General features: G+C 36.8%; 1 protein-coding gene and 1 pseudogene across 3 annotated transcripts; one reads left to right on the plus strand and one right to left on the minus strand.

Annotated features, from left to right (window-relative positions):
- Positions 1–100: 100 nt before the first annotated feature.
- Positions 101–17955, minus strand: SGO1 (shugoshin 1). 3 transcript variants are annotated; one of them, XM_072792936.1, is made up of 9 exons: positions 17757–17955; positions 17059–17200; positions 15295–15450; positions 15015–15211; positions 10531–10607; positions 8839–8897; positions 6855–7664; positions 4332–4518; positions 101–4111 (listed from the first exon to the last, which is right to left on the minus strand). In XM_072792936.1, exons 3-9 carry the CDS (start codon positions 15434–15436, stop codon positions 4009–4011), a joined length of 1575 nt encoding a protein of 524 aa, XP_072649037.1. In that variant the 5' UTR covers positions 15437–15450; positions 17059–17200; positions 17757–17955; the 3' UTR covers positions 101–4008. The 3 variants fall into 3 exon arrangements, with proteins under 3 accessions (XP_072649037.1, XP_072649036.1, XP_072649038.1); XM_072792935.1 differs by lacking the exon at positions 17059–17200; XM_072792937.1 differs by lacking the exon at positions 17059–17200 and having other exon boundaries at positions 17643–17955.
- Positions 17956–20490: 2535 nt separating this feature from the next.
- Positions 20491–21019, plus strand: LOC140614467 (cytochrome c oxidase assembly protein COX18, mitochondrial pseudogene; annotated as a pseudogene).
- The last annotated feature ends 6298 nt before the right edge of the window (positions 21020–27317 follow it).

Raw genomic sequence — 27317 nt, forward strand, 5'->3', positions numbered from 1 at the left:
AAAATTGATAGAAATAAATTATAGCAGTTATCACAATAAACTGAAATGGACTGGATTTGCTAGGTAAAAAATTACAACTCACTTTGGACCAAAACCAAAATTGAGTAACGTGGTCTTTAATTAGTTATATCTAAAACATTAACATAGGAAGGCTTAAAGAAATGGAAAGAAAAATGATACAGTATACTAATATTAACTATATATAGGCAAATATTAACCATATATAAGTTGCCTTACCTATATCAGACGTTACAACAAGCATTATGAGGGAAAAAGATTACAACAGTAATAAAAGGAATAGTTTTAGAAACTATTCTAGAAAACAAAATAAAATCCAGAAATTTTGTGGAAGATCTTATGTTTTTTTTAGCAAATGATGAAACGAGACAAAATTGCTAAGGCTATAAAAAAACTTGAAAATGTTATACACTATTTTCAACAATTAAAGAATTTATATTTTTTCTAGCACACACCGTTAAACATTTGTAAAATCTGACAACTTACTAGTTAGAAAAGATTTAACAAATACCAAAGAATCAACACTGTACAAATAATTTTTTGATGTATTACCAAAAAAAGCAGCACTCAATAACAACAGTAGAAATCTCCACTTTAAAAAATAAGTAACATGCCATTAAACAGAACAGATAAATACGCAATTCCTAAGGAAAAGGTAATTTAATGAAATAGAATCAAGAATTAGGAAACTTATTTAAAAAAATAATACAAAAACTTGCCCACAAAACACAGGATAGTTTTAATAGCGTTTCACTGAACCTGAATAGGTAACAATTTGTTCCATACAGGAAAAATAGAAGGTTCTCAACTAATTTATGAGGCTAGTATGGCCTTGCTACCAAAAATATATAAGGGAAAGGATATAGGCAAATTTTATTTGTGATCATAGGTATAAAAAATCCTAAGCAAAATATTAGCAAACCAATTCCACCTCTTTAAAAACAAATGGTCTTTCAAGAAAAAAATAGAAGAAAAACTTCGTGACACTGGATTTGGCAATGATTTCATGGGTAGACAAAAGCAAAGACAACATAAGGAAATACTGATAAACTGGACTTAATCAAAATTGAAAACTTTTGTGCATCAAAGGACACTGCAAAAATAAAAAGGCAACCCACATAATGGGGAAAACATTTGCATATCACATATCTAATAAGGGATTAATATCTAGAACATTTAAGGAACTCCTAAGATTCAACAACAAAAACCACCCAATTCAAAGGCAGGCATACTACTTGAATAGACATTTTGCTGAAGGTATACAAATGGACAATAAACACATGAAATGACACTTAACATCATTAGTTATTAGGGTCAGACCACAATAAGATACCACCTCACACCATTTGGGTATTATGAGAAAACACAAAACAAGTATTATCAAGAATATGGAAAAATTGGGGACACCTGGGTGGCTCAGCAGTTAAGCGCATCTGCCTTCAACTCAGGGCATGATCCTAGAGTGCCGGGATCGTGTTGCACATTGGGCTCCCTGTATAGAGCCTGCTGCTTCCTCTGCCTTTCTCTTTCTGTGTCTCTCATGAATAAATAAAATCTTAAAAAAATATATGGAAAAATTGGAACCCCTGTGCATTGCTGGTGGGAATATAAAATGGTGCAGCCACCCTGGAACACAAAATGTTGCTTCATCAAAATATAGAATAACTATATGATCAACAATTCCACTTCTGGATATATATATTCAAAAGAATTAAAAGCAGGAACTCAAACAGATCTATGTACATAGATACTCATATATTCATTGCAGTATTATTTCTAGTAGACAAAAAGCAGAAACAACCCAAATGTCCACGGATACATAAAATGTGGTATATATACCCAATGGAATACTACTCAGTATTCTAGTACTTGAGAACTTGAAAAGGAATTAAATTCTGTTAGGTGCGGACATAGATTAAACATTATGCTAAATGCAATAAGCAGACACAAAAGGACAAGGATTGTATAATTCCATTTATATAAAGTCCCTGGAACAATCATTTATAGAGATAGAAAGTAGAACAGTAATTACTAGGGACGGTGGGGGTGGAGTAAATGGAAGTTATTTAATGGGTACAGGGTTTCAGTTGGGGATGATGAAAAAGTTCTGGAAATGGATAATGGTGATGACTGCACAACAATGTGAATGTACATAATATTACTGAACTATACACTTAATGTATATAAACAACAACAACAAAAAAACGTGACTATACAGTACCCAGCCCATAGCTAGACAAAGAAACCAAGAGAAAGAAACCTCGATGTATGTCAAAGACAGCAAGATAGATTAGTCCATGAATAGTGCTGGGACAATTGGGCTATTCTCATGGAAAATGAAATAAAATCAGATCCTCATCTGACAAAATACCATAAGGTTTAAAGACCTACATGAATAAGAAAAACTACAAATTTTAGAGAAAAACCTTAAGGGAAAAGGTGATAGAGAACATTAATATTTAAAATTCCTGAACATCAAAAAACATAAAAAAGGTAAAAATAAAGTGGAAACATAGTTAAAGCCCGTGTAAATAAAAACAAGGAATACTAGCTATAATATATAAAGAATCCATTCTATTAAGAAAAAGACATTTTTAATTGAAAAGTGGGCGAATTACACAATAAGCAATTCATAGAAGGTTAAGTGACTAATAAAACATTTGAATTCTCCAAGTAATTAATGAAATAACATCTCATAAGCAAGTAAAACAAAGAGAATCCATTTCACATTCATTACTTTAGGTAATTTCAATGTCCGATAGTACTGACTGATAATGTGTGAGGAAACCGGAACTTATAAATTGCTGATAGGGTGATACACTTCTAGTGTCAGGTGAATTGGTACAACCACTTTAGGGAGCAATTCCCCTTCTAGGTACCAACTCCATGGAAACTTATTCACATGTGTGCAAGAATGTAGAATATTCACCACAGCACTAATTTGTAATTATGAAAAAGTGGAAGCAAATTGTCTCTCAGAAGAATAAATCTAGTTTATTTACATAATACTATACAATGATGAGAATGATCTACATCTGCCAACATGGATAAATCTCAAAAACAGTGGTGAATTAAAAGCTGCAAAATAAATATATACAGTGTAACATTCATGTAAAATGTTAAAATGCAAAGCAATTTTTAACAGTGTATGGGTAAACACTACAGCAAGAATACAGAAATATTAAACGTACACATTTGGAATCACCCAATAGAGAGCTTTCTGTGGTGATGGAAATGTTCTGCAACTGCACTTATCCCAATATGGTAGCCACTAATTAAGGAACTATTCTTTAAGTCCAAGACATAACAATTTGGGATTTTGCTGAGGTATCACTGAACAATGTACACATAAGAGCTTGATGTTCAGAGCTAGTCACTTACCCAGTTACTGAGCCTAAACAACCATCAATTCTATAATAATGATCTCCTATTTTATTTGTAATTTTAAATACAACAGTGATATCAGGGATCTACAAACAACTTAAGGTATACCGTACTATGCATGTCAAGGATTTATTTTATTCAAATATTATATAAAGAGTTTCAAAAGATCCTTGGTTTGTCTTCAAAAATCATTCATTCTAATTAATTCCCACTAAAGGCAAAAATAAAGACACCAGAAGCTTATAACGAAAACATCTTAATTTGATTTTCATTTCTAAAATTTTTGCAGAAGATACATTTTGAGTAAAATGAAGAGTTTTAGGCAGTTTAAGAAATAAGGATTAGGCCCAGTTATTTATATTTAAAAGAAAAAAATTTTTCTTTTAAAAAAAAATAAACCAAATGTATTAGTGGTATGAAGAAAAAGCATCACATTTGAAGTATTGTTTTGAGATTTTCGTGGTCTAGAGTTCGGTCACAGAACATTCCATGGCAATGGTTGAACCCTATTGTGTACTATCTTAGAGACTCTCTATTGGAGAGATGGAGCAATATGGTATAGGATGAATTTAAACAGCATCCAACAAACACTTCACTGTATTTGCTTCATACTTTTTTTTTAGAACTGCGTCTGGAATCCTTTCTCTGTTTGAAAATAGGAGAATTCAAGAAACACAAATCTGTAAAAGGGTCTCCTCTTCTCAGTTTCCTATAAGGATAAAAAGAACTCTTAGGCATAATTAGAAGCATCTCAATACTAACTCACTCTTCATATAAAGTTATTGTAAAATATGCCAGTGCTAATCTTCCCACTTCACTTTTTAATCAAAATTTTATATTTCAATAAGACTCACTCTTGAACAAAGCTCCAAATATTACTCCCCTCACCATGTACCATTAAGAGTGGGTTCCACAAATCAGATACTTACGAAGCGAGTGTGGGTTCCTTATAGTTCATACTGACTGCACACCTGCGCTTTGGCAGAGACACTGCTGGGCTTTCTTTCATTTTTGGAGAAAGAGAAAGTTTTCTGATTTTTGCTTCAGGATATAAGGGGACATTGGTGATATCCTTCAGGCTAAAATGAGTTGAGCAGTGAGTTTCAGGTAGTGCACCTACGAAAACAGCTTTTATTGAACATGGTTCCAAATGAAAGAAAAAAGAAACACAGGAACTAAAATTGTGTGCAATTACATATCCTAAACATATGCAGAATCCAGCATTTTATTGTACAGATTTTTTGATCTATTTATCATTTTTTCATCCCAGTAACACCTAAATATTACTGTAGATGTAAAGAACTGATGCAACAGATTACTAAACTTAAAATTCTTTTTAAAAAATTATAATTTTTTAAGGATAAAGAAGAATTAAAATTTAAAATTTAAATTTAAATTATGGAATTTCATTTTAGTTCCACCTTGCTCCACAGAATCATCAATATCAAAATTTATCAGGTGGCTTCCTATAGTCTTAAAAAGCCACTTAAACTTTATTAAATCCATGAGAATTCTTTATCATAGCCTCTGTGGAGACCAGCAGGAAATGGGTTCCCTCTGGTAAAGCTAACATGTTAAAAAGTTAACCAATGTTTTTCCTATCTTAAGCATCCAAATTTTCTAATTTGAAGCTGTATCTATATTGGGTGACAGGTACGCACCCAGCACATAGAAGGACAATGCAAGACAATCTCTTCAAACAGTTTTAAAAGGCAAATTGTCCAAGACAAACTAAATTATAACTGTAAATGCCTATATTTAGCAACCATGTTCTCCAGGGTTATCTAGGTTTCAAATTCTGTCTTTCTTCTGACCCCACATAAATGTATTATATTACACTAATTATTCCAATTTTTAGATTGGAAAATATGGCTAAGCAACATCCAATCCATGGTTATATTCTAGAACAATGCTTCTCAAAATTTTGTATATATAAATTCCCCCAGAGCACTTGTTAAAAAGATGCAGAATCTGATTCAAGGGTATGTCTTGAGATTCTGCATATTTAAGAAGTTTCAATGCAGTGGTGATGCTGATGATCTGGGGATTAAACTCTCAGTAATACTATATCAGAATGTTATTTTTTTTTAAAACTTACTGTGTAAAATTTCAAGAATACACAAATACAGAGACAACAATATAAGGAAACCCCAGTTCCCCACCTTCAGTAATTACCAACCTTTTGCCAATCTTGTTTGATTTACTGTAACATAATAGCATATTTAAAAAAATGTATTTGCCTACTACCACTGCCTAACTGGTTGACCTTGGAAAGTCATTTAAAATTTTTTAGGCTTTGGGCAGCCCAGGTGGCTCAGTGGTTTAGCGCCACCTTCGGTCCAGGGCGTGATCCTGGAGACCCAGTGGGGCTCCCTGCATGGAGCCTGCTTCTCCCTCGTCCTGTGTCTCTGCCTCTCTCTCTGTGTCTCTCATGAATAAATGAATAAAATCTTTAAAAAAAAATAAATAAAAATTTTTTAGGCTTTAAGAGCTCTTATAAACTATACAAACATGATGATACACTTCATAGAATTTTTCTGAGTATCAAATGAAATAGCATTATAATGTTTTGGGAATGCTACAACCTATATGTATTAGTTCTATACACTAACTAAATTTCCCAGATGAGAATCTTTGTGGCCAGATGTAGGCTATATCAACTTTTTGTTTCTTTTTTTTTTTAATTTTTATTTATTTATTATAGGCACACAGTGTGAGAGAGAGGCAGAGACACAGGCAGAGGGAGAAGCAGGCTCCATGCACTGGGAGCCCGACGTGGGATCCGATCCTGGGTCTCCACGATCGCGCCCTGGGCCCAAGGCAGGCGCTAAACCGCTGCGCCACCCAGGGATCCCTAGATCAACTTTTTGAACCATACCTACTTTTGATAAAACTAATAAAAACAAGATTTTTCTAAGCAATAGTTTTTAGATGTCTTACAAATGTCTTAGAGAAGAATAGGAAGCCCATTGAGTAAAAAGTTTGGTCACCTTTCATTAACTAGAATGAATCAATTTAAAATCATAGTTCCTGTTATATTGAATATAAAACAAAGCCATTAAAATGACAGGTTACTGGATTCAAATTTGTTTTCATTTTCAAGGGCCTGTTTCAGATAAGTGTATAAAAGATGTTTTAATTCGATCTAGCTCCACTAAAAAGTTTTTCCTTACCTTGGAAGCCTTCATTTACTGAAAGTAAAAATGCTTTCTAACAAGTAGTATTTTTCTTAAAGAAGATTTAAATTAGCTTAAAGCAGGTCATAGCCATACAATTGCGATTTCCACCCCCAAGCCCCCATTGTTTAATCAAACTGTAACTTCCCCCAAAGAGACAGATGGCAAGTCTCTAACCTCCCCCAGAGAAACAGATGGTAAGTATAGCATATAAGCATCAGGAGTGATCATTTATTATAAACATTAAACATGCAAGCGAACAAGTAGATCACTTACTGATAGGAGTTTCTGTAAGCTTAGAATCCTCCATCTCTTTTTCATTTCTGTATTTTTGTGCTCTTTTAGGTCGAGACCTGGCAAGTGGGCTATCTGGTTCACTGGAGAGATCTTGACTGTACTTGCAAGTGGGCAAATAAAGGTCATCAGAATCATCTCCTGAATCACTTGATTCATAGATGCTCACTTCAAATTCCTTATTGTTTTCTTCTCTGTTAGAATCACTGTTCATTTTTTGCCGGAAAGGGGTGAGATGAATACCTTCTACCAAATTAAAATTGTAAGCATCATTGGAAGTGACAGATTCATCCAATTTTTTTTTGGAAACAGTCTTTTTATTTTCACTTTTGCTCCCTTTATACTTTGATCCAGATTTTGATTTTCTCCTTCCGTTAGCTTTTCTTTTCTCCTCTTTTCTTCCTTGTGCACCTCTATGCTTATTTTTAGCTTGTTCAAATTTATGTTGTAAAATGTTTTCTTTTGTTTTATTAGGTCTTCCTGGGTCTGTCAGCTTTGGTGATAAGTTAATTTGATCCTTATTCCATTGACAAACACTTTGTTCCACATTTTCAGATATGTGCATGTTTACTAGTGGGTCTTCACATCTAATTCTTTCAGATTCAGAGGGCTGCTGTGAGAAATGACTGATTTCAAAACCATCCAAGGCATTGAACTGACATAGATTGTTAAAATGTTTCTTTAAACTTCGACGGACAGATACCGTTCTAGGTAAAGCATTGTCGTAAGTAGATTTATCTTCCTCTGAATCTAAATCAAATTCCAGGCTATGTTGAGAAACAAGTATTTGCTCTGAGAATTAAAAAATACATGAGAAAACGTTTTACGTTTTAGTAATCTTAGAACTCAAAACTTAAAAATGGAATTAATAAAAAGTCATTCTATAGTTCTTCCACATTTGCTGTAAGTAAAATACAAATCTGGGGAACTTAATACTCCATTTATTTTGCAATGCTCAATTAATGGTTTCTACTTGACTTGTGAAAGAATCTTATATAACCTTCAAAAATATTCTAAATGGGGTCTCTCTATGTTCCTGGTTTAAAGAAAAACTAATAGGCTATATGTATCTATGTATATAGGATTCAGTGGGAAAGAATCTCATATTCTAAAGTAGAACAAGCATACTGAGAAAGTGGGAGCTAAAGTGTTCTTCGAAAAATGAGTAAGATTGAGATAATTGCAAAGCCCTTCAGGTAAGAAATATAATCTGCATTTTTAGGAAAAGTGAGGATCTTTGGTTCTGCTTATTCAAATGCTATTCCTTCTTCAAAGCTTAGTTCAAATAGAGAGGACTGATATTTGAGAACAGGGACATGTCAATTTAGAAGTAGAAAGAATGCGATGGCTTTGGAGATCAGCTTTGAGTTTAAACATTAGTTTTTACCATTTGGGCTACTTCTTGTGAGATACTTTACTTCTTTGGGTCTACATAAAATGGGACCAACAGCACTTACTTTCTGAGGTTGTTGTGAGGGTCAAGTGAGAAAGTGTATATAAAATAGCTAACACAGGAGCTTGGCACATAGTAGGGCTCAGTAAATTCCAGCCGTTTATAACTGATTATAGATTTGGCAAAATGAATGGATGTATTTTTTTTTAAAGATTTATTAATTTATTTATGATAGACATAGAAAGAGAGAGAGAGAGGCAGAGAACAGGAGGAGGGAGAAGCAGGCTCCATGCCGGGAGCCTGACGTGGGACTCGATCCCGGGACTCCAGGATCGCGCCCTAGGCCAAAGGCAGGCGCTAAACCGCTGAGCCACCCAGGGATCCCTGAATGGATGTATTTTAAAACTGTCATTAGTCCATGTAAAATAAACAGATTTACTTTGAGCAGAAAAATGCCAGATAAACAAAGTTTAAAAGTTAAAAAGAAAAAAATTAGAGAAATTTAACTATGTTACTTGTTCACAAAGATCTCATCTTGCCCTTAACAATATTTTTAATTTTTATTTGAATTACCTTCTATTTGGAATGATTCTCCTTGTTCTGGAAGGTGAGCTTCCTGAAGAGGAACTTGTCTAGCCAATGAAAAATAGAAATTTACTTAACAATATAATAAAAAAAATTTAAGATTTTCTTAAAATTAAGCTTTTCTCTTTCTTTAGTATCATTTCATAATTCTAAATCAGTGTATCTGTTCAGTATTATCAAAGAAAACAACAACAAAAAATTAAGCTGATACAGAGGCTGGTTTGTTATGAATGACATTCAACTCCCACTGGAAGAACTGCCTATCAATGAAGACATGCCATAACTCCTCATTTCATTTAGCTGGAGAAACAGCCAATCAGTACTGACTTACAAAATATATTACAGAAATGCAATTTGATTACTCAACTCTTTAGCAGCCTGCTTCATCATTAGCTGAGCTGTTGATTCTTTTTTTTTTCTTTTTTTAATCTCTTGGTAGTATGTATCTTTAATGGTGCCTAACTACTGACCCCTCTGAAATTAATACTACTTATTTTCTTTAAAAATCTTCTCCCTCTTTGGCTCATGAAAGAATTTCCTTTATGCTTTCATACTATTACTGGCTGTTTCATTCTAATTTTATTCTTTGTTTATTATACAGAATGTTTCTCTAAACATCAAAAATTAAATATAGGTTTAGGTAATAGAGTTAAGGTAACTAATTAGTAACAACTTCGGGAATCTTATAAGAAGTAAATTACCCCATCTTCCTTTTTGATCATTACATAAATATTTTGTCGGGTCTTACAGTTCAGTAGTTTTAAAACAATTCATGATTAAAATTAATATGGGGATGGAAGTCGTCTTAGTGATTACTTTTGTGAAGAGGAGGGCACAGACTTGAAAGGGACAGGAGGAGATGGCATCTGGCAGTAGTTTTAATTGGGGATAATTACATGGATGCATGGTACTATCTGGAGATATTTTTGGTTCTCATAACTGGGGGAGGGAAGTGCCACTGACGCTTAGTGGCTTAGGCCCAGGATGCTGCTAAATGTCCCACAATGCTTAGGATAGCCCTCCACAACAAAGAATGATCTGGCCTAAAATGTCAATGATTCTGAAACTGAGAAAACCCAGCAAGAAGGAGGAGTGCTCTATGTCATAATTGAAATTTTGGTTCCACAGGTGTATGTATTAGTCAAACTCATCAAACTGTGTAATTAAGATTTGTGCATTTTACTGTATGCAATTATAACTCAGTAATTCTAAACAAAGTATACTTGATCCAAGAGAAGGGGAAGAGAGTATATGGGGGTCTGACCTTATTTAGGAATGAACCGGATTAGCAAGACAGGGTGATAGCTGTGTTAAACATGATGTTTTATTTCATTTCTAAACCACATTATTTGTAGTACTGGCAAAATATGGTCATATGAATAACCAATCCTTCTTAGAATTAAAACATGACACAAGAAAAATATAACTGAAAAAACTCAGTTATATTTACATAACTAGCTTATTCCTAGACTCAAAAAAGTAAAATATAAGAAAGGTTTGGCTTGGCTATATGTAACAGAGTATCAACGTACCAAATTTTTTAAAAAGCATTTTTAGTAGAGAAAAACATCAGACTCCAAACACCAGAATCTATACGATGCAAATTTTCTTTCATAAATGTATCACAGAATTAATTCTTTTTTTGTAATTAGTAATCATAATAATGAATTTGATACTAACGGTAAATCCTTCACAGATAAATCCCCAAGGCTGTTGTCATTATTGGAGTCCATTCCAGAGGGACATACTTCTCGGTTCTGTTAATATATTAAAACAAAGAAAACATTGGTATAATTGAAATACTCATAACAAAGCATTCATTTATTCAACAATAAAAATGGATGAGCAGTCTACTGTGGTGCTGGGTGTTGTTCTCAGAACTAGACCTACAGCAGCTAAAAAATAGATTTAGCTAAAAAATAGATTTAAGTCTAACCCTCTTAAAGCTTACATTATAGTGTAGGGAGAGAAAAATTTAAGACAAAAGGAAAGAGAAACATAAATAATTTCAGATATTGATAAAGTGCTAATCAGGAAATACTCAGAGTTGAAGTGACAGAGTACTTGAAGTTGGAGGGTTCTCTTAGCATGACTTTCATCTGAAATGTAAAGAATGCAAAGGAGCCAGTCATTGAAAAAGCAGGGAAAGAAAAAGCAGAGGAAACAGCAAATACAAAAGTCATGATGTAGGAAAAACCTTGCTGTGTTTAGAAAAGAAAGGCCATTGTGGCTAGAGTCATCTATGACCTTTCTTAATAAGAATGGTAGGGGATGTGCATGCAGAGGCCTTGAGAGTTACAAGTTTGGATTATAGTCTAAGTGTGATGGGAAGTCACTTAAATGTTAAGCAAGAAGTAAAATGATCTAAGTTTTAAAAAGACCAGTCTGGCCACTGTGTGAAACATGGGGATTGAAAGGGACCAAGAGCAGAAAGAGTGAGGAAGTCATTGTAGTAAATCTAGTAAGACATGCATATTAGATAGGACTTCAGTCCTATGACTATAGAGGTGAAGCCCAGTGGAAGGTGTTGAAAGACCAAAGTGTGCTGAGAGTGAACAGAGATGGAGGTGGGGACAGTGAGGGAGAGGGAAGCCTCTTTAGTTTTATTTATTTTTAAAGATTTTTATTTATTTATTCATGAAAGACACAGAGAGAGAGACAGAGAGAGACAGAGAGAGGTGCAGAGACACAGGCAGCGGGAGAAGCAGGCTCCATGCAGGGAGCCCAACGTGGGACTCGATCTCAGGACTCCAGGATCAGGCCCTGGGCCGAAGGCAGGCACTAAACCGCTGAGCCACCCAGGGATCCCCGCCTCTCTATTTTTACTTGAACAAATGGATAGGTTGTTTTATGAGATAAGACTTACAGAGAGGCAGAATTACACAATATTTTTGGGAGAGGGAAAATAGAGTTGGGCTTCATACAAAATATGTTTGAAATCCTTTATAAATATTTAGGTGAATATATCAAAGACTAGTCATGTGTGTGTGCCTTTGTAAGTCTTGAGCTATAAATTGGAGGTCATCAGCAGACAGTATTTAAAGCCATGGGAGGAAAAGATAGGTCTAGCTAGGACAAATGACATTTGAAGGTAAAGAACTGAGCAAAACAGACCGACAGGGAATAGTCAGAAAAGCAGGACAACTTAGGAGAGTATGATAGTAAGAAAGGCAAGAGATCAAAGTATGTTGTTTATTAATACAAGGTCAAGAAGAAAGAGAAATGGCCAGTAAATTTGGTCACAAAAATTGGGGTTTGTGGGCACCTGGACAATGACCATAGAATGATGGGGATACAAGAGTGAGTTCAAATGTAAATAGAAACTGAAGAAATGAAGATAATAAGTGCTGTTCTCTTTGCCTTTTTTTTTTTTTTTTTAAATTTGGTTTGTATTTGTTACAACCTCTTAAAGCAGAATGTGACTTGAGCACTACATTTCCACTCACAAAACTTGGGGAGTTACTTCTTGAATAGCTTCACAACACGCTTAAGGAGGCTTAGAATTTCGCTAAACAACGCTCTTCTTTGGAAAACAAGCCCTATCCGTGGCTACTCCCATCCAGTTGGTTCATTTCACTACTAGTTTCTAGAAGCCTGGTATATGCAGTTGAGAACTACAAGGGACAGAAGATTTAAAAAGACCCTAGAAGGTGAAAGTTGTTTTAACCAGTATTTCTTCTTTTACACATCTGCTGTAAAGGGAAGCAGAGAAATGAGGAGTTAAGGGATATGAAACCAGGAGAGGTTTTATTTATTTTCTTTTCTTCTTAAGGCAAGAGATACTAAAGCACATCTGTATGATAGCTAGAATGATTCAGCCAAGAGGGAAATACATGTTGAAAGAGCACAAACTTTCTAGAGGAAAGTCCTAGAGATGAGAAAAAGGGAATCTGAAGCACAGGGGAGGGCTCAGCCTTCAATAGGAGCAGAGGCTCTTCTACCACTGTGACAGGAGGGAAGATGAAGAACACAGGGTAGACATAGGCAGATTTGTCGATTTGTATTAGGAAGGTGAAAGCTCCAGACAAATTCCATAGAGGTCATTCTAATTCAGTTCAGTTGTTTTTTGAAAATTTTTTAAAAAAGATTTTATTTATTTGAGAGAGAGAGAAAGCATGCACTAGCAGGTGGTAGGGGTTAAGGGAGAGGGCATAGCAGACCCCTGGTGAGCAGGGAGCCAAATGCAGGGCTTGACTCTGGGATCATGACCTGAGCCAAAGACAGATGCCCAGCTGACTGAGCCACCCAGGTGCCCCTGTTTTTTTTGATTTGATGCATATATAAGATGCTGGTATTATGACAGGTTAAAACTTTAAAACTATTCAAGAGAAACAAAACAACTAGAAATTTAATCCTGTTAAAAGTCTTAAATTTAGGGGCATCTGGATCGCTCGGTTAAGTGTCTGCCTTCAGTTCAGGTCATGGTCCCAGAATCCTGGGATCTAGCCCTGAGCCTTGCTCATTCTGTGTCTCTCTAATAAATAAATACAATCTAAAAAAGTCTTAAATTTATTTTCAGTATAGCTAAATATTCTAAATTTAAGTAGTATTATTGCTAAAGATAAATAAAGGAGACTATTTCATTACAGAATAATATAATTTAATAACAAGTTACTAAAATGATTCATTATAAAAGCTAGGGAATAAAAAGCTATTAGAAATTATGTTGTAGGGATCCGTGAGGGGCTCAGCGGTTTAGCGCTTGCCTTTGGCCCAGGGCGTGACAAGTCCCACGTCGGGTTCCCTGCATGGAGCCTGCTTCTCCCTTTGCCTGTGTCTCTGCCTCTCTCTCTGTCTCTCATGAATAAATAAAATCTTAAAAAAAAAAATTATGTTGTGATTAATCCTTATAAACTAAGTTAACTATTGATAGGCAAGAAAAATATTCTTATCAAAGCATTTTAAGCTTTTCCATCACTGATAAATTGACTTGATAAACACGGAAGCATGAGTATAGAATGATGGTTGAAAAGGAGTGACACATGTAGCAACTATATGGCAGAAAACAAACTTTGATATCTTAAATGCTAAGGACACTTTTGCCCAGCAACTAATAATATGGTTTAATGAATACTCAAAAATCATTGTAAATGTCAAAATGCCTGCAATAACAATTTTTTTCCTACTGTTCGGGTACTCATTTTTCACTATTCTATATATGATTTCACCAAAAACTTAGGAAAGGGAAAAGGAAGATTCAAATGTCTCTGGAGAGATTTTTTTTTCCCTCACTAGTTGACCGAACAAGGAAAAGAAAAAAAATCAGGAAAGATTATATTCTGAAGGAAAAAAAAACACAACCAACCTTTATAAGCAAGCTAACCCTCACATGAAGAAAAAGCAATTATATCAAATCTTTATAGACAATTCTTTGCTACACTCTATATGCATATATTGTATATATGTATGTATATTCTCTATATGATAGACAAAATATGGAATCATGTTAGTTGCAGGGAAGCAAGAACTCTTTCACTGACTCCCCCTGGCAGCAGAGAGCTGACTAATTCCCTTCCTGAGTCTATAACCTTCCCCTAATCACTATGGTCTGGCCTTTTCTCTGGTTTCCTGGCCTAAGTATCCATACAAATGTCTTTACTAGCATAGCAAACAGATGACCACCCAGAAACAAAGTAAACTTTCTGTTAATACAGAGTTAATGTATACTTTTCCTTAACCAACTAGTAGGTAAAAATGACTCTCCAAGAGAGCACTTCAATTCTTCCCTCCCAAAGTAAGGGAGTTCTTATAAAACCTCACTAGATATAACAAAACTACATAGAAGAGATAAGATTTATACCACTGATTAAAACTTCTGGTCTACATCAAGCTTTTAGACCTTTAGCTATCTTTGACTCACTTAGCTGAACAGTTGAAGGGACTAGCAGTGCAACAGGTTAACCTCATTCTTCTGTACTTTGTCTTGCTACCTACTTTCAGAACCAAGTTATACAAGCTCAAGCCTCAATCACATATGTGCTTGAAGTTTTCTTTAACTGGCCACAAACAAGAGCTGTGCTGAGGCACTGAAGAAAGAGGTTTTGATCAATTCTCTACTAACAGAGCTATCAGTAATTAATTTAAATCAAACATAATTAATTGATCTATCAACTCATGGCTGTCACACTTTTTCCTAAGAACTTCAGTCTTTGTAATGAAAATACCTGAGAAGTTTCTTCTGTTTGTTGTGAAGTCAGTTTTTCTTTTAATGCATACAGCTGACACGTGAGATAATAACATTCTCTTCTCAGTTGCAAGATGATATCTTGGGCTTCTCTCACTTTAGACTTTTCATTTTCCAAAGCTAAAACTAACATTCTGTTGTTGTCTTGGTAGTTTTTTAGCAGTGTAGAAGCGTTGGCTAAAAGAGAATAAAAAAATTTTTTTATTATGTATTAAATCCAAACTTAAAAAGTGATGCAAAAGCACACGAAAATCTCTTACAGATTATTTGGCATGGCGCAGCTATAAAAGACTTTCGTTTGCCAATCTCTGCCAAATTTTTATTCCTTTTCTCTTTCATCCGTCTCTTTATGTCTTCAAGACTATCTTGAAAGGACTTTTTAAGGCACCTTTCCTTGGCCATCTTCTACCTAGGAACTTAAAACAATAAAAAGCATTTAATTTTTCTAAGAGATAATATCAAATACAAAACAAGACTGAAAACACAGGCTGTTTGTAAAATGGATTAAACAGACTTAATAACTGTAGAATTAGCTTAAAGAAGGTGGCTAACCTGGTAATAACTTACATTTTGCAGCTTTTAAATCTCATTAATATTTTGGCATAATATTATCCTCCTCAGGTACTTTATAGGGAAGGTTAATAAATGTGCATTTCAACTCAAAGACTCTGTAATATGCCACTATGTATTAACAAATATCCGTGGGGCTTACTATATAGTAGGCATTATGGGAAATACTTAGTATTCTATTTTGATGTTGTTATGTTTCCTACAGACCATGTTTATGACCAACATTTACTGTTTTAGTATTTACTAGACTTACAGCATTAATTTAGAGGTAATGATATATGTGGGCTTTGTTTTCCAGTTCTTCCCTCACTTGATTAACTTTCTTCCATGCTCTTTTAACCCAACACTTAAGATATGCACACACTCAAGAAAGTCAAGGTGATCTTCAGGTTTTTAAACTATGTAGCACTATATACAGTTTTAATAGACTATCATAACAATTATAGAGCTAGAAAGAATAGGAACTGAGGCAGGGGAACATGCTAGTTTTCTCAAAGTTTATTTTTAAAACTCAGGTCTGTTAGCTCCTAGTAAGTCATGAATATAGCAAACAATCCATTAAATAATGGTTGTTCTACATACTGTTAAAAGTGGCAAAACAAGTGCTGATAGTGTCATATGCTAATACATGAATATACTTAAATTTTTCAATGCTGCAAGTCAGATTTGGTTCAATATTCTGCTACTAAGCCTATCAAACTACTTTTCATGAGCATCTTTTAACCTAGATTGCACTCTGCAGATCTTAAAATTACAAAAGGAAACCGGCAATACAGTTTATAAGAATAAAATTCTTATTCTTACAGTTTATAAGAATAAAATTCTTATTTCCTACAACCATATACACAATTTTCACTACAAAAGATACCTCCATCTCCTCTAAGTTAGTCAAATATTTTACTGTACCTTATCTTTTCTCAGATATCTTCTCCAGACCTTACTTATTTTCCTCTATACAGTGTCTGGAGGTATTAACTATAGATATGTAGATCTCATTTATTATTTTCTGACAGTGGAGGCACAACACATACTGAGATGTTTCTGGTAAAGCAAGCACAACTATTTTTTTTAAAGCACTAAGGTTAAGTTGTACAAAACAATGTATCACAATGGAATTTTTTTTTCTTTCTTTCTTTCTTTCTTTCTTTCTTTCTTTCTTTCTTTCTTTCTTTCTTTCTCTCTTTCTCTTTTCTTTCTTCTTCTTTTTTTTTTTTTTTTTTTTTTAATTCATTAGAGACAGAGAGAGAGGCAGAGACATAGGCTGAGGGAGAAGCAGGCTCCCGGGTGGCCTGATGCGGGACTCGATCCCAGGATCACGACTTGGGCCAAAGGCAGATGCTCAACCACTGAGCCACCCAGGCGTCCCCACAATGGAGTTTTTGAAGTTCTAATCGGAGATGTTTGATAGCCATACAGATTAAGTGACCGATCAAGTTAGTTTAGCAAAGCCTTACCTAAATATCTTTCGTGATTCCCTTCAAGCAACTTAAAATCACAGAAGAGATTTGGTGTACCCAAAGTTCCCTGTCTAGCCCATTAACATGGGGTACGGTGGAGACAACGCATGAAACAGGTCACAGCGCAGGACGAGTCCGTCTGTATTCGGGTGAGGGGTCTAGATTCAGAAGAAGCTAGAATATTTGATCTCCGCCATCATTCTTTCAGCATTCCTGCTGCGGAACGCGGCAGCCAGGTAGGGCAGCGATCAAGGGTGACCGAAACAGCAAAACAAGGACACCGACGGAATCGCGCCGCACAAAGAGCTGCCAGTTTGTGTGCCCTTACGTTAAGCGCGGCTTTTGGAGGTGCCATGGATGCCTCTACACATCACCGAATCCACAAAATCCTGCAAGGCGGAAAGTTAGCGTACCCGTGTATTTAACCAGAGTAAACGGGGGCGTGGGAAGGCTCAGGCCGGGTGGGTGAGCAGAGAAAGGCACCGGGTCAACCCGACTCCACGGCCCCCACACCGAACTCAGAACGACAGAGAGATCCCTGGAGGAAGAGGCACGGGGGCCACAACACCCCCGTTCCACACCTGGAAGACCCGCGGCCTCCTCTTTCTCGGAGAGGCTCCCGCGAAGCGGACGTGGGGGTGTCGCCCGGAGAAGGCCCGGAAATCCTCCTCCCGCAGGTACGTCCCAAACAGTACCTTGGTCACCACCTGTGCCGCAGCTGTCGCCCTCCTTGCATCCCAGAGTTCCGCGAGGCCGTCCTGCCGGGGTATCCCGAGCTTCGGACCCTCCAGCCCTAGGCTCCGCCAGCGGGTCGCCCGCCAGCTAACGCGAGCACATTCGAAATTCTCCGCCGCGCTCCCCCATTGGGCGGCGGACGGGCGGTCACGTGAGGCGCCGGCGCCGCCAGGGACGCGGCAGAGCCCCGCCCCGCCCCGCCCCGCCCCGCCCCGCCCCGCCGGGCTGCCCACGTGACCCGACCCGAGCCTCCACATCCGGCGTCTGCAGCTCCCCGGCCTCTGGAGGGCGGAGTCTCCAGTCAGCGCGTCGGCCTGGGGGCGCTTTTCCGCGCGCAGTCGTTGGCTTTTAGGGGCGGAGCCGCCGGGAGATCGTGAAGGGTGGGTATTTCGGAGCGTTCGACGAGCTTCCTGTTCACTTTAGTTTTGCGGTTTCCCCGTCTTGGAGATCGTGCTCGCGGGCTCCCTCTTGTGAGGAGAATCTCCAGAGTGGTTTGCCCGCCGAAGCGGTCGGCCTGCTGAAGAGAGGCATCTGGGAGGGATATGAAAGCCAAAGTAGGAAGCGAATTTCGGATTAACGGGACGTTATCAGGGAAGTTCCAGATACCTGAAATATTCAGCGCCGGGTTCTTCGTCTGGCTGCCTGTGGCTCTTCAGCGCGAGCATCCACATGGCTACTGACCGCCTCAGCAGCCTGGGAAATTTTCCTTATTGATTTTTAAACTCTCCCCCAGCCTTTCCATGCCCCGTCGATCACCCGTCCGGTCAGTTCTGCCTTTTAACTTTTTTTTTTTTTTTTCACGTGCAAACCCCACAATTTTCCATACCCCAATCCGGCCGGATTCCTCCTCCCTTTCTGTGAACTGTAGCGGTACCTACTCTGACCGCAGCCTCCACTCCCTTTTGTTCCTCACAGAGTGATATTTTGATAAAGCAAATATGATGGAGTGCGAAACTCTTAAGTGGCTCTTCACTGCGTTTAAGATCGAGTTCAAACTCCCAAAGATCTTTGGGCTTTAGAGAGCCCTATGGTTTCTACTTTCACTTCTGAATTTCATTGCCTTGTAACTCGTCTTGCTACTTTTTGCCCATGCTGGGTTTTTTGTTTGTTTGTTTGTCAAGAGCAGTCTTTCCTTTACCGGGGTTGCCTTCGTCGTATTCATGCTGCAGGTCTTATTGTAGAGGTGAAATTTTTCCAGAAAGCCTTATCTGCCCCTAAAGCCTCCTTAATCAGCCTGCTTTGTTCATCCTTGGTGCCGTGCACGCACTTTTCCTACTTTTCCTTTCGTACCCCTTGTGGCCTTGACTTATCATTCATTGTCTGTTTATTCAATTTGCATAAAGGTAGAAACTATATGTGCCTGTATGTAGTTAAATATTCAGCATCTACTTAGCAATTTGCCATTAGTAAGTATTCACCGAGACAATAAAAGAATGCGTAAATGAAATGTAAGCAGTTGTTCTGAATTTAGGCATTCAATTCATCATGAAATTTGTTTTTTAGATAACATTTACATCCTTATTCTTTATTTAAAGGATTTTATTTATTTATTTATTCATTCATTCATTCATTCATTTATTCACAAGAGAGACAGAGGCAGAAACATAGGCAGAGGGAGAAGCAGGCTCCATGCAGGGAGCCCGATGTGGGACTCGATGCCAGGACCCCGAGATCACACCCTGGGCCAAAGGCAGATGCTAAGTAGCTGAGCCACCCAGGTGCCCCCACATCCTCAGTCTTGTCTAGACCTCACCCTCATGCCTTCTTGGCTTGATGGAAGAGATCAGAACATCTGTCTTTAGCCAACAACTTGTTCTCCAAGTGTTATGAGCGGGATCACTTCCATTATTCCTGGGGTGTGGCTTATATGTGCAGAAGCATCAAGAAAGGCTTAGTGGTAGGTACAGTACAGCTGCTGCTTGCACTGCAGCTCAGGGTATGGGGCCTGCCACTTACACCAACCTCAACTGATGACATTAATCACTCTGTTCTGTAGGTGTGGGCAGTGGCCCTGGCAAGATTGGCACAGGTGCAGGGTGGGGAGGAGATGCTACTCGGTTTGCACACTGCCCTGGTAGGTCTGCGGGCGTCACGGTCATAACCCTGCACAGCAGAGTCAGGCAGTCATGGACCTACCAGCAGGAGGACATCCTGGCCACAGTGGAAAATTTGTAGCCAGAAATGAGAAACATTGCAAGGCATCTTAACCAAGAAGTTGCAGTTCATGCGTATCAGTTGAGGTGGTCCAAAAGACTTGCTAGGCTCACTTATCTAAAGAATATGCAGAGGTGTGGAGTGCCCGGATGGCATAGTTGGTTAAGCTGAGAACTCTTGATTTTGACTTGGGTCACAATCTCAGGTTGTGTGAAAGAGCTCCAGCCTGGGGCTCTGCGCTGAGCAGGTGGAGTCAGCCTGGGATTCTCATTCTCCCTCTGTCTCTGCCCCTCCCCCCCCTTGACTCTGGCTCTCTTATTATTATTATTTTTTTAAGATTTTATTTATTTATTCATGAGAGACGCAGAAAGAGAGAGAGAGAGAGAGGCAGAGACACAGGCAGAGGGAGAAGCAGGCTTCACGCAGGGAGCCGATGTGGGACTCGATCCCAGGACTCCAGGATCACGCCCTGAGCCGAAGGCAGGTGCTAAACCGCTGAGCCACCCAGGGATCCCCATCTCCGGCTCTCTTAAAAAGAATATGCAGAGGTTTGTTTCAGAGCTGTATGTTTGGCATAACTGCCACCCCTTTAGAGCCAATGAGCTGGTTTGGATTCTGGTTCCATTGTGGGTCTTCATGTCTGTTGCTCTCTGGAATTCTGTCACAGGGGCAACATATTCAGGAGCAAACTTTGCTGTTCAGGAACCAGTTAGCTATCGATGGGGTGCTAGAGTTTCCTGACCTCACTGTACTAGTGGGGTTCTGCCTGTCTCCACTGGTGTCATCGTGGAGATTTTTGCTCTGCAAAAAATTGGAATGTCTCATTTTCAGACATACATCGCACACTTTGTACAGTATTGGTGTTGATGATTCTAACTGCTGTGACAGTACCTTCATTGATGGTCTTCCACTGGTGATGTTCTAGCTTCACGGGACATTTACAGAACCTACTGATGTGTTCTGCTAGGTTTTGCCAACTTTGCCTAATACTGGTGACCAAGTCAGATTCAGACATTCCTTATAAGGACCTCTTTGCTGCCTTTACACTAAGTTCATTTCAAGAAAATGACATGCTTTTCAGTAATTTTCAAACAGTTGCAGTGTCACTATCACAATAGATTTAGGCTTAGAAATTCAGATGTGATTTAATTTGTATTTAAAATCATGAATTGTGTGAAGTGCTGTACGTTAAGATATAATCAAAATATATTTGACAATACTTAAAATCTTTTAAATGCTAGAAATGTAAAGAAAATTTTAGAAATGAAATCCTAAAAAATACAAAAGTAGAATCAAAGTGTCTGGTTCTGCTTATAAAATTACTAGAGGTGCCAGAACTTTGGAAAACAGGATAATATACTGAATGATGTAGAATTATATTGACAAATCCTATACATTAAAGTTTTATAAAATAAGAGAATCCAGGGAAGTGCTTCTTAAAATTTTGGAGGCGTGGAGGATTATGGACCCGTTTACACATTTGCTGAAGGTATGGTTTTCTTTTCAGAAAAATCCTAGCACTCATAACATGACAGCCTTCATTGATGACTCCCCTTGCCCCACCCTAAGTCTTTCTGGTAATTCCTGGTTGAGAAATATTTTTCTAATGGAACACACAATGGTGAGTTAATGTGTGACTTTTATAAAATGGACTTGAGTTATAGGCAATAGAGTAGTCCATGAAGAAGGTACCTAATATGGTAGGTGATGTTGCCTTTCAACACTACTCAGAAAGAATACAAAAAGACACTTAAGATACAAAAAATGTGTTTTTGTAAGATTTTATTTATTTGAGAGAGTGATGAGAGAGAGAGACAGAGAGCAAGCACAGATGAGTAGGAGCAGAGGGAGAGGAAGAAGCAGACTTCTCTACTAAGCCAGGAGCCCAAGATGGGGCTTCATCCCAGGCCCCTGGGATCATGACCTGATCCAAAGGCAGCTGCTTAACTGGCTGAGCCACTCAGATACCTCTAACATGGGAAAAATTAAGAGGTAATATAAATTGTGTGTCCAGTTGTTCGCTTGTTTGATTTGAAAAGATGATAAAACTCATTGCAGTTTGGGATATTTATGATTAAATTTGACAGTCATTTGAGAAGATAAAAAAGGATCAGAAAATTTTTTTAATTTTTAAATTTTTTACATTGCTTGAGGCCAGAGGTTATGAATTGGAAAGTGAGAGCAGGGCTGGCTTTCTGAGCATGTGACCTATGCTCAGAAAAGTCTTGCACTTGGTTTAATGTTCTGCTCTTGCCATTTTGAAATGCTTAATAATGTATCTTTGAGCTTGTGATTTGTAAGTGAAGTCTGAAAAGACAATGGAACATGCACATGAACAAATGAGATAACATGCAGTATATGTGACCATCTTGTCTCTTGTTGCCCCATTGCCATATCGTGTTCAGGAGATTTGCTAAATGGCTTCCATGGCACACATACTTTATACTTGGAGCTCTGTGCTGAGAAGGGCTTCATAACCTGGTTTACTGAAATTCTTGAAATTCTTAACAATTTTTAAAAGATTTTAATTCCAATATAGTTGACCTACAGCATTATGTTAGTTTCAGGTATACAATATAGTGATTCAACGTTTTTGTACATTGAGTAATGTGATAAATGTACTCTTAATCCTTTTCATCTATTTCACTCACTCCCACTGGTAGACAACCAGTTTATTCTCTATAGTTAACAGTCTGTTTCTTGGTTTGTTTCTTTTTTTCTTTGTTCATTTTCTCTGTTCATTGTTTTGTTTCTTAAATTCCACATATGAGTGAAATCATATGGTATTTGTCTTTCTCTGACTAGCTTATTTCACTTAGCTTTACACTTTGTAGATCCACCCATGTTGATGCAAACGGCAAGTTTTCATTCTTTTTTTAATGACTAATATCCTACTGTGTTTGTGTGTGTGTGCATGTGTGTGTGTTTGTGTATTTTTCTCTTTATCCATTCATCTATAGATGGACACTTGACTGCTTCCATAATCTGGCTATTGTAAATAATGCTGCAATAAACATAGGGATGCATATGTCTTTTGAATTACTGGATCATACGATAGTTCTATTTTTAATTTTTTGAGGAATCTCCATATTGTTTTCCACAATGGCTGTACCAGTTTGCATTTCCACCAACAGTGCACAGGGGTTCCTTTTTCTCCAGAACCTTGCTAAGACTTGTTTCTTGAGTTTTTTGTTTTAGCTGTCTGACAGGTGTGAAGTGATATCTCATTGTGGTTTTGATTTGCATTTCCCTGGTGATGAGTGATGTTGAGCATCTTTTCATCTGTCTGTGAGCCATTTATATTTCTTCTTTGGAGAAATGTCTACCCGTTTTTTAAATTGAGTTATTTGGGGGTTTTTTGGTATTGAGTTGTATAATTTCTTTATATATTTTGGATACTAACCCTTTATCAGATATGTCATTTACAAATATCTTCTTCCATTCAGTAGTTTCAGTTTTGTTGATTGTTTCCTTTGCTGTGCAGAAGCATTTTATTTTGATGTAGTCCCAATAGTTTATTTTTGCTTTTGTTTCCCTTGCCTCAGGAGACATATCCAGAAAGATATTGCTATGGCTTATGTCAGAAAAATTACCTTTCCTTTCAGGATTTTTATGGTTTCAGGTTTCACATGGAGGTCTTTAATTCATTTTAAGTTTATTTTTTTGTGTATGGTGGAAGAAAGTGGTCCAGTTTCATTCTTTTGCATGTAGCTGTCCAGTTTCCCCAACATTTGTTGGAAGGACTGTCTTTTTCCTGTTGTATATTCTTGCCTCCTTTGTCAAAGATTAATTAACCAGATTTTCATGGGTTTATTTCTGGGCTCTCTATTCTATTTCAAAGTCTCAATGATTTTATCTTTAAACTTGTATATTCATTCTGGGTCTCACTGAACTTTCACACCTCTTAACCTAACCTGACATTGATTACTACCAGATAGTTTTAAGAAGCTAAACTTGACTTTATGGAGTCAATGAAGCCCGTTGGATCATCAGCAAAACTTTAACTGAAATTTAATGTTTTTAAATGTGCATAAAATCACTATTCTTCCTGCACTTGTGTAAATGACTAGGCCAAATTTAATGAGATTATTTCACAAACAACTCAGTTGCTGTAATTGTCTTTAGTAAAAATGGGGTGACTATAGAGAAAAAAAATTGTATTTCAATAGAAAACTATAGTGTGCCCATTTCAATAGAAAACTATAGTGTGCCCAATTCTATTTCTGCTCACTGTCTCTGAGGTTTTCTTATTAACCTGTAAGCTGTATTGTACCCTGAATTCTTCTGATTCTTCTAGTTTGTGTCCTCATATCTGGCCAAAACTCTTCAAACTCACATTTCCAATTCTCTCCTACACCTGTGACTTAGAATCACTAAAACCCAAAACTACCCTTTTCTCCATGCCCTATAAAGGGGGACAACTACATGTGGGCTGGAATAGCAGATTTTAGCTACCACAAACAAATCTGTATGTATGTCTGTATGTATGTACATATGTGAAAATGTAATTTAACTTGTGTGGACAGAGAGGTTTTCTGAATATTTAAGAGTTAAATCACTTTTGCTTATGTTTATGACTGCTTGAGGTTGAGCCTTTCTGAATATTTTAAAAATATATACCAATAAAACTACTCTGAAAAGGTATTTCCACCATTTGTAGACCATGTGACCTTGAAGTGTGTGCTATTTTTAATCCCTGTATCTAACTCAAGTCAAAACTCTACTTTTTTCAAAATTGTATTTTTTTAAAAAAAAATTTGCTTTTGAAACTTGAAGTTTTTAAAATAATGTGATATGATTGCTGTTGTCCTGGTCCCCAAAGAGTTTTCTCTGTCAAATCTTGAAATCAATAAAGATAGAAAGAATAACTTGGAATGTTAAACAAAACAAAATAAAAAACAAAGGAAAACATGCAAAGCTTCAGAGGTATCACCACAACAGATCATATATGTACAGTCTTCATACCTGTCTCTGTATAGGCCACTTAGAGAGTTCACCAAAACACCTTGACGTCATAGACATTAAAGTTGCAAACCAGGAAAATCCATCAGATTGAAACTGCCATCTTCAATCCACCATGTAGAGATGCTTCCAGCTCAAGTCTAGAAATATTCTTCACTGACTGCTCTTTAGACCAGAAACTAATTTTTAAACTAGCTTGTAATTTGCTCTATTAACCTTTGTTTTTCTTTTGTTTCCATAGAAGTATCTCTTATTAAATACCTGATTGCTCACACTATATAGCAATAGTTCTACTTAGAAGAAACTCCTACTTGCAATACTGTCTCTTGAAGTGAGACATCATCTTACTTATCCTGTCCTGAATAGTCATGCCATGATTCATTATTGTAAGACACAAATGCAATATTCAGATACTTATTTCCACCAATCCAAAAAGTTTTCTGAGATCCACTTCCAAAAGGAGACAATGGGTCCATATATTAAAATCTAGAGACTTGGTTTATTGGAAAAGACATCAATGAAAGATTGCAGTTGAACCTTATTAGAAGAGACCTTATCTACTACAAAATCTCTACAGTTACAACAAAAATCTATAAAATTTTTAGCCAGCATTATATTAGAGAACCACATAGCCTTAGGTTATTTACTAGCTGAACAAGAAAGAATATGTATTTTTATTAATAAATCATGTTATGCTTATGTAAATAACTTGGGGGAAATTGAAACCCGATTACATTTTATCCCCCTCAAAATGCAGACTGACTTGGAAAAGTAAAATTTGAATCTAATTGTAACCCAGTTGATCTTTATAGTTGGTTAAGTTTGGATGAATGGACACTTTAGCATTACTCTTGGTCACCGTGTTGTTTTCATGGTCTTTTGAAGATCACGAACCAGGATTTCAGTACTGATCATTCAAGTTCATGTAATTTTTGTTCTCATAAAGATCACCTGATAAGTCAGTAGCTGCTGACAAGTATTTAAGCTTTTGGAAGTATTTTTCCAAACACTTGGTATTATCCTGTTGTTAGGATATTGTTTATATCCCTTATATATTCTATTGTCTCAAGAGTCTTTAATGCTTATCTTGATTCCCCCAAGATGCTTAAATAAAACTTAAGCTTTCTTCATGTTAGTGTTACCTCTCAGCTTCCTGGACAATCAGCTACAAACAAGTAAGCTTAGCAGTTATACTTTATAAAAAATGTAAGTTTCTAGTAACCAGTCACATACACACACACAAAGTACCCCCTCATTCATGCCTTATGAATTGAGTTGTAACTGCTGACAGTTGAGCTTCAAAACACTTTTGGTTTGAAGTCTGCCGATTCAGTTTGTCTCTTGCTCGGTAAAATATTCATATCAAGTAAAGCTCTCTGAATTTTCTCTTAGCAATGTGTTTTGAGTCCTCTGAAATGCAGTGCTCAGGTTCCCTGTCAGTACCTCTTTATCTTGGTATATGGGGGACTAACAGCACTCAGAAACCATGCTTTTCATTTGAACCAAAACTTGCTTCAAACACAGAATGGCAATGGTGTTCTATAAAACGTAAATGAAGAACATAATTATTTTCTAACAACTAACACTGAAAATGATGACATAGAAAGAAAAAAACAGGACAACCTAATTCCTTTTCTTTTCAGTCCATCCTATAAGTAAGCTGAAGGTTGAAAGTGTTGATAGAATGTACATACATAAAAACTAAAAACAGTTTAGTCTCGTGCAGCTTTTCTACTGTTCTGGTAAGAATGAAATACATATGCAGGCAAGAGCTATTAAGATGTGAATTATGTGATTTTGGTGATTGTGCACATTTAAGTTAAATGCCATTATGTTTGCATTTAAAACTAGTGTTGTACAATATAAAGATGAATGGTACAATTCATGCTAATGTTTGAAATTTGAAGTTCGCTTTTACTTAGAATGGCATTAAATGTCAAATGAATAAAACACAATGATAAATTGAGAGAGAAACCATGGAAAAAAGGGAAAAGCTTTGTATTCCAGTACCTTTAATTGCACTTTCATCTTACATTTTGAACATGGAGCCCCACATTTTCATTTTGTATTGGTCTGTACAAATTGTGTAGCTGGCCTTGAGCAAGGTCTTGAAGGTTCTGACTTTGGAAGGTGCCTTGCCCGTTCTTATTTTGATAATGGTCAAACTTTAGATTAAGTCTTTTTTATAGGGCGTGGAAGAATAAAATGGCTGAGCCTGGGGGACTCTGATCCACCAAAGAGGGAAAATTTCAGAGTTAGAAGCATAGGTAACTTTTGTTAATTTCAGAGTGACTTTGGCTTAGTTCTTTTTCTATGTTTAAACTTAATTATTTGAAATCTATCTTTCTTTCTTTCTTTCTTTCTTTCTTTCTTTCTTTCTTTCTTTCTTTCTTTCTTTCTTTCTC

This window comes from Canis lupus, chromosome 22 (assembly GCF_048164855.1).
Source record: "Canis lupus baileyi chromosome 22, mCanLup2.hap1, whole genome shotgun sequence".
NCBI lineage: Eukaryota > Metazoa > Chordata > Mammalia > Carnivora > Canidae > Canis > Canis lupus.

Coding starts and splice junctions, on each gene's coding strand:
- SGO1 (XM_072792935.1), bottom strand. CDS start 15,436: ATGGCCAAGGAAAGGTGCCTTAAAAAGTCCTTTCAAGATAGTCTTGAA. Junction 7,665..8,838: donor AGAATCATTCCAAATAGAAG/GTAATTCAAATA, acceptor TTTAATTCTCAG/AGCAAATACTTGTTTCTCAA. Junction 4,519..6,854: donor GCTTACAGAAACTCCTATCA/GTAAGTGATCTA, acceptor CTGTTTTCGTAG/GTGCACTACCTGAAACTCAC.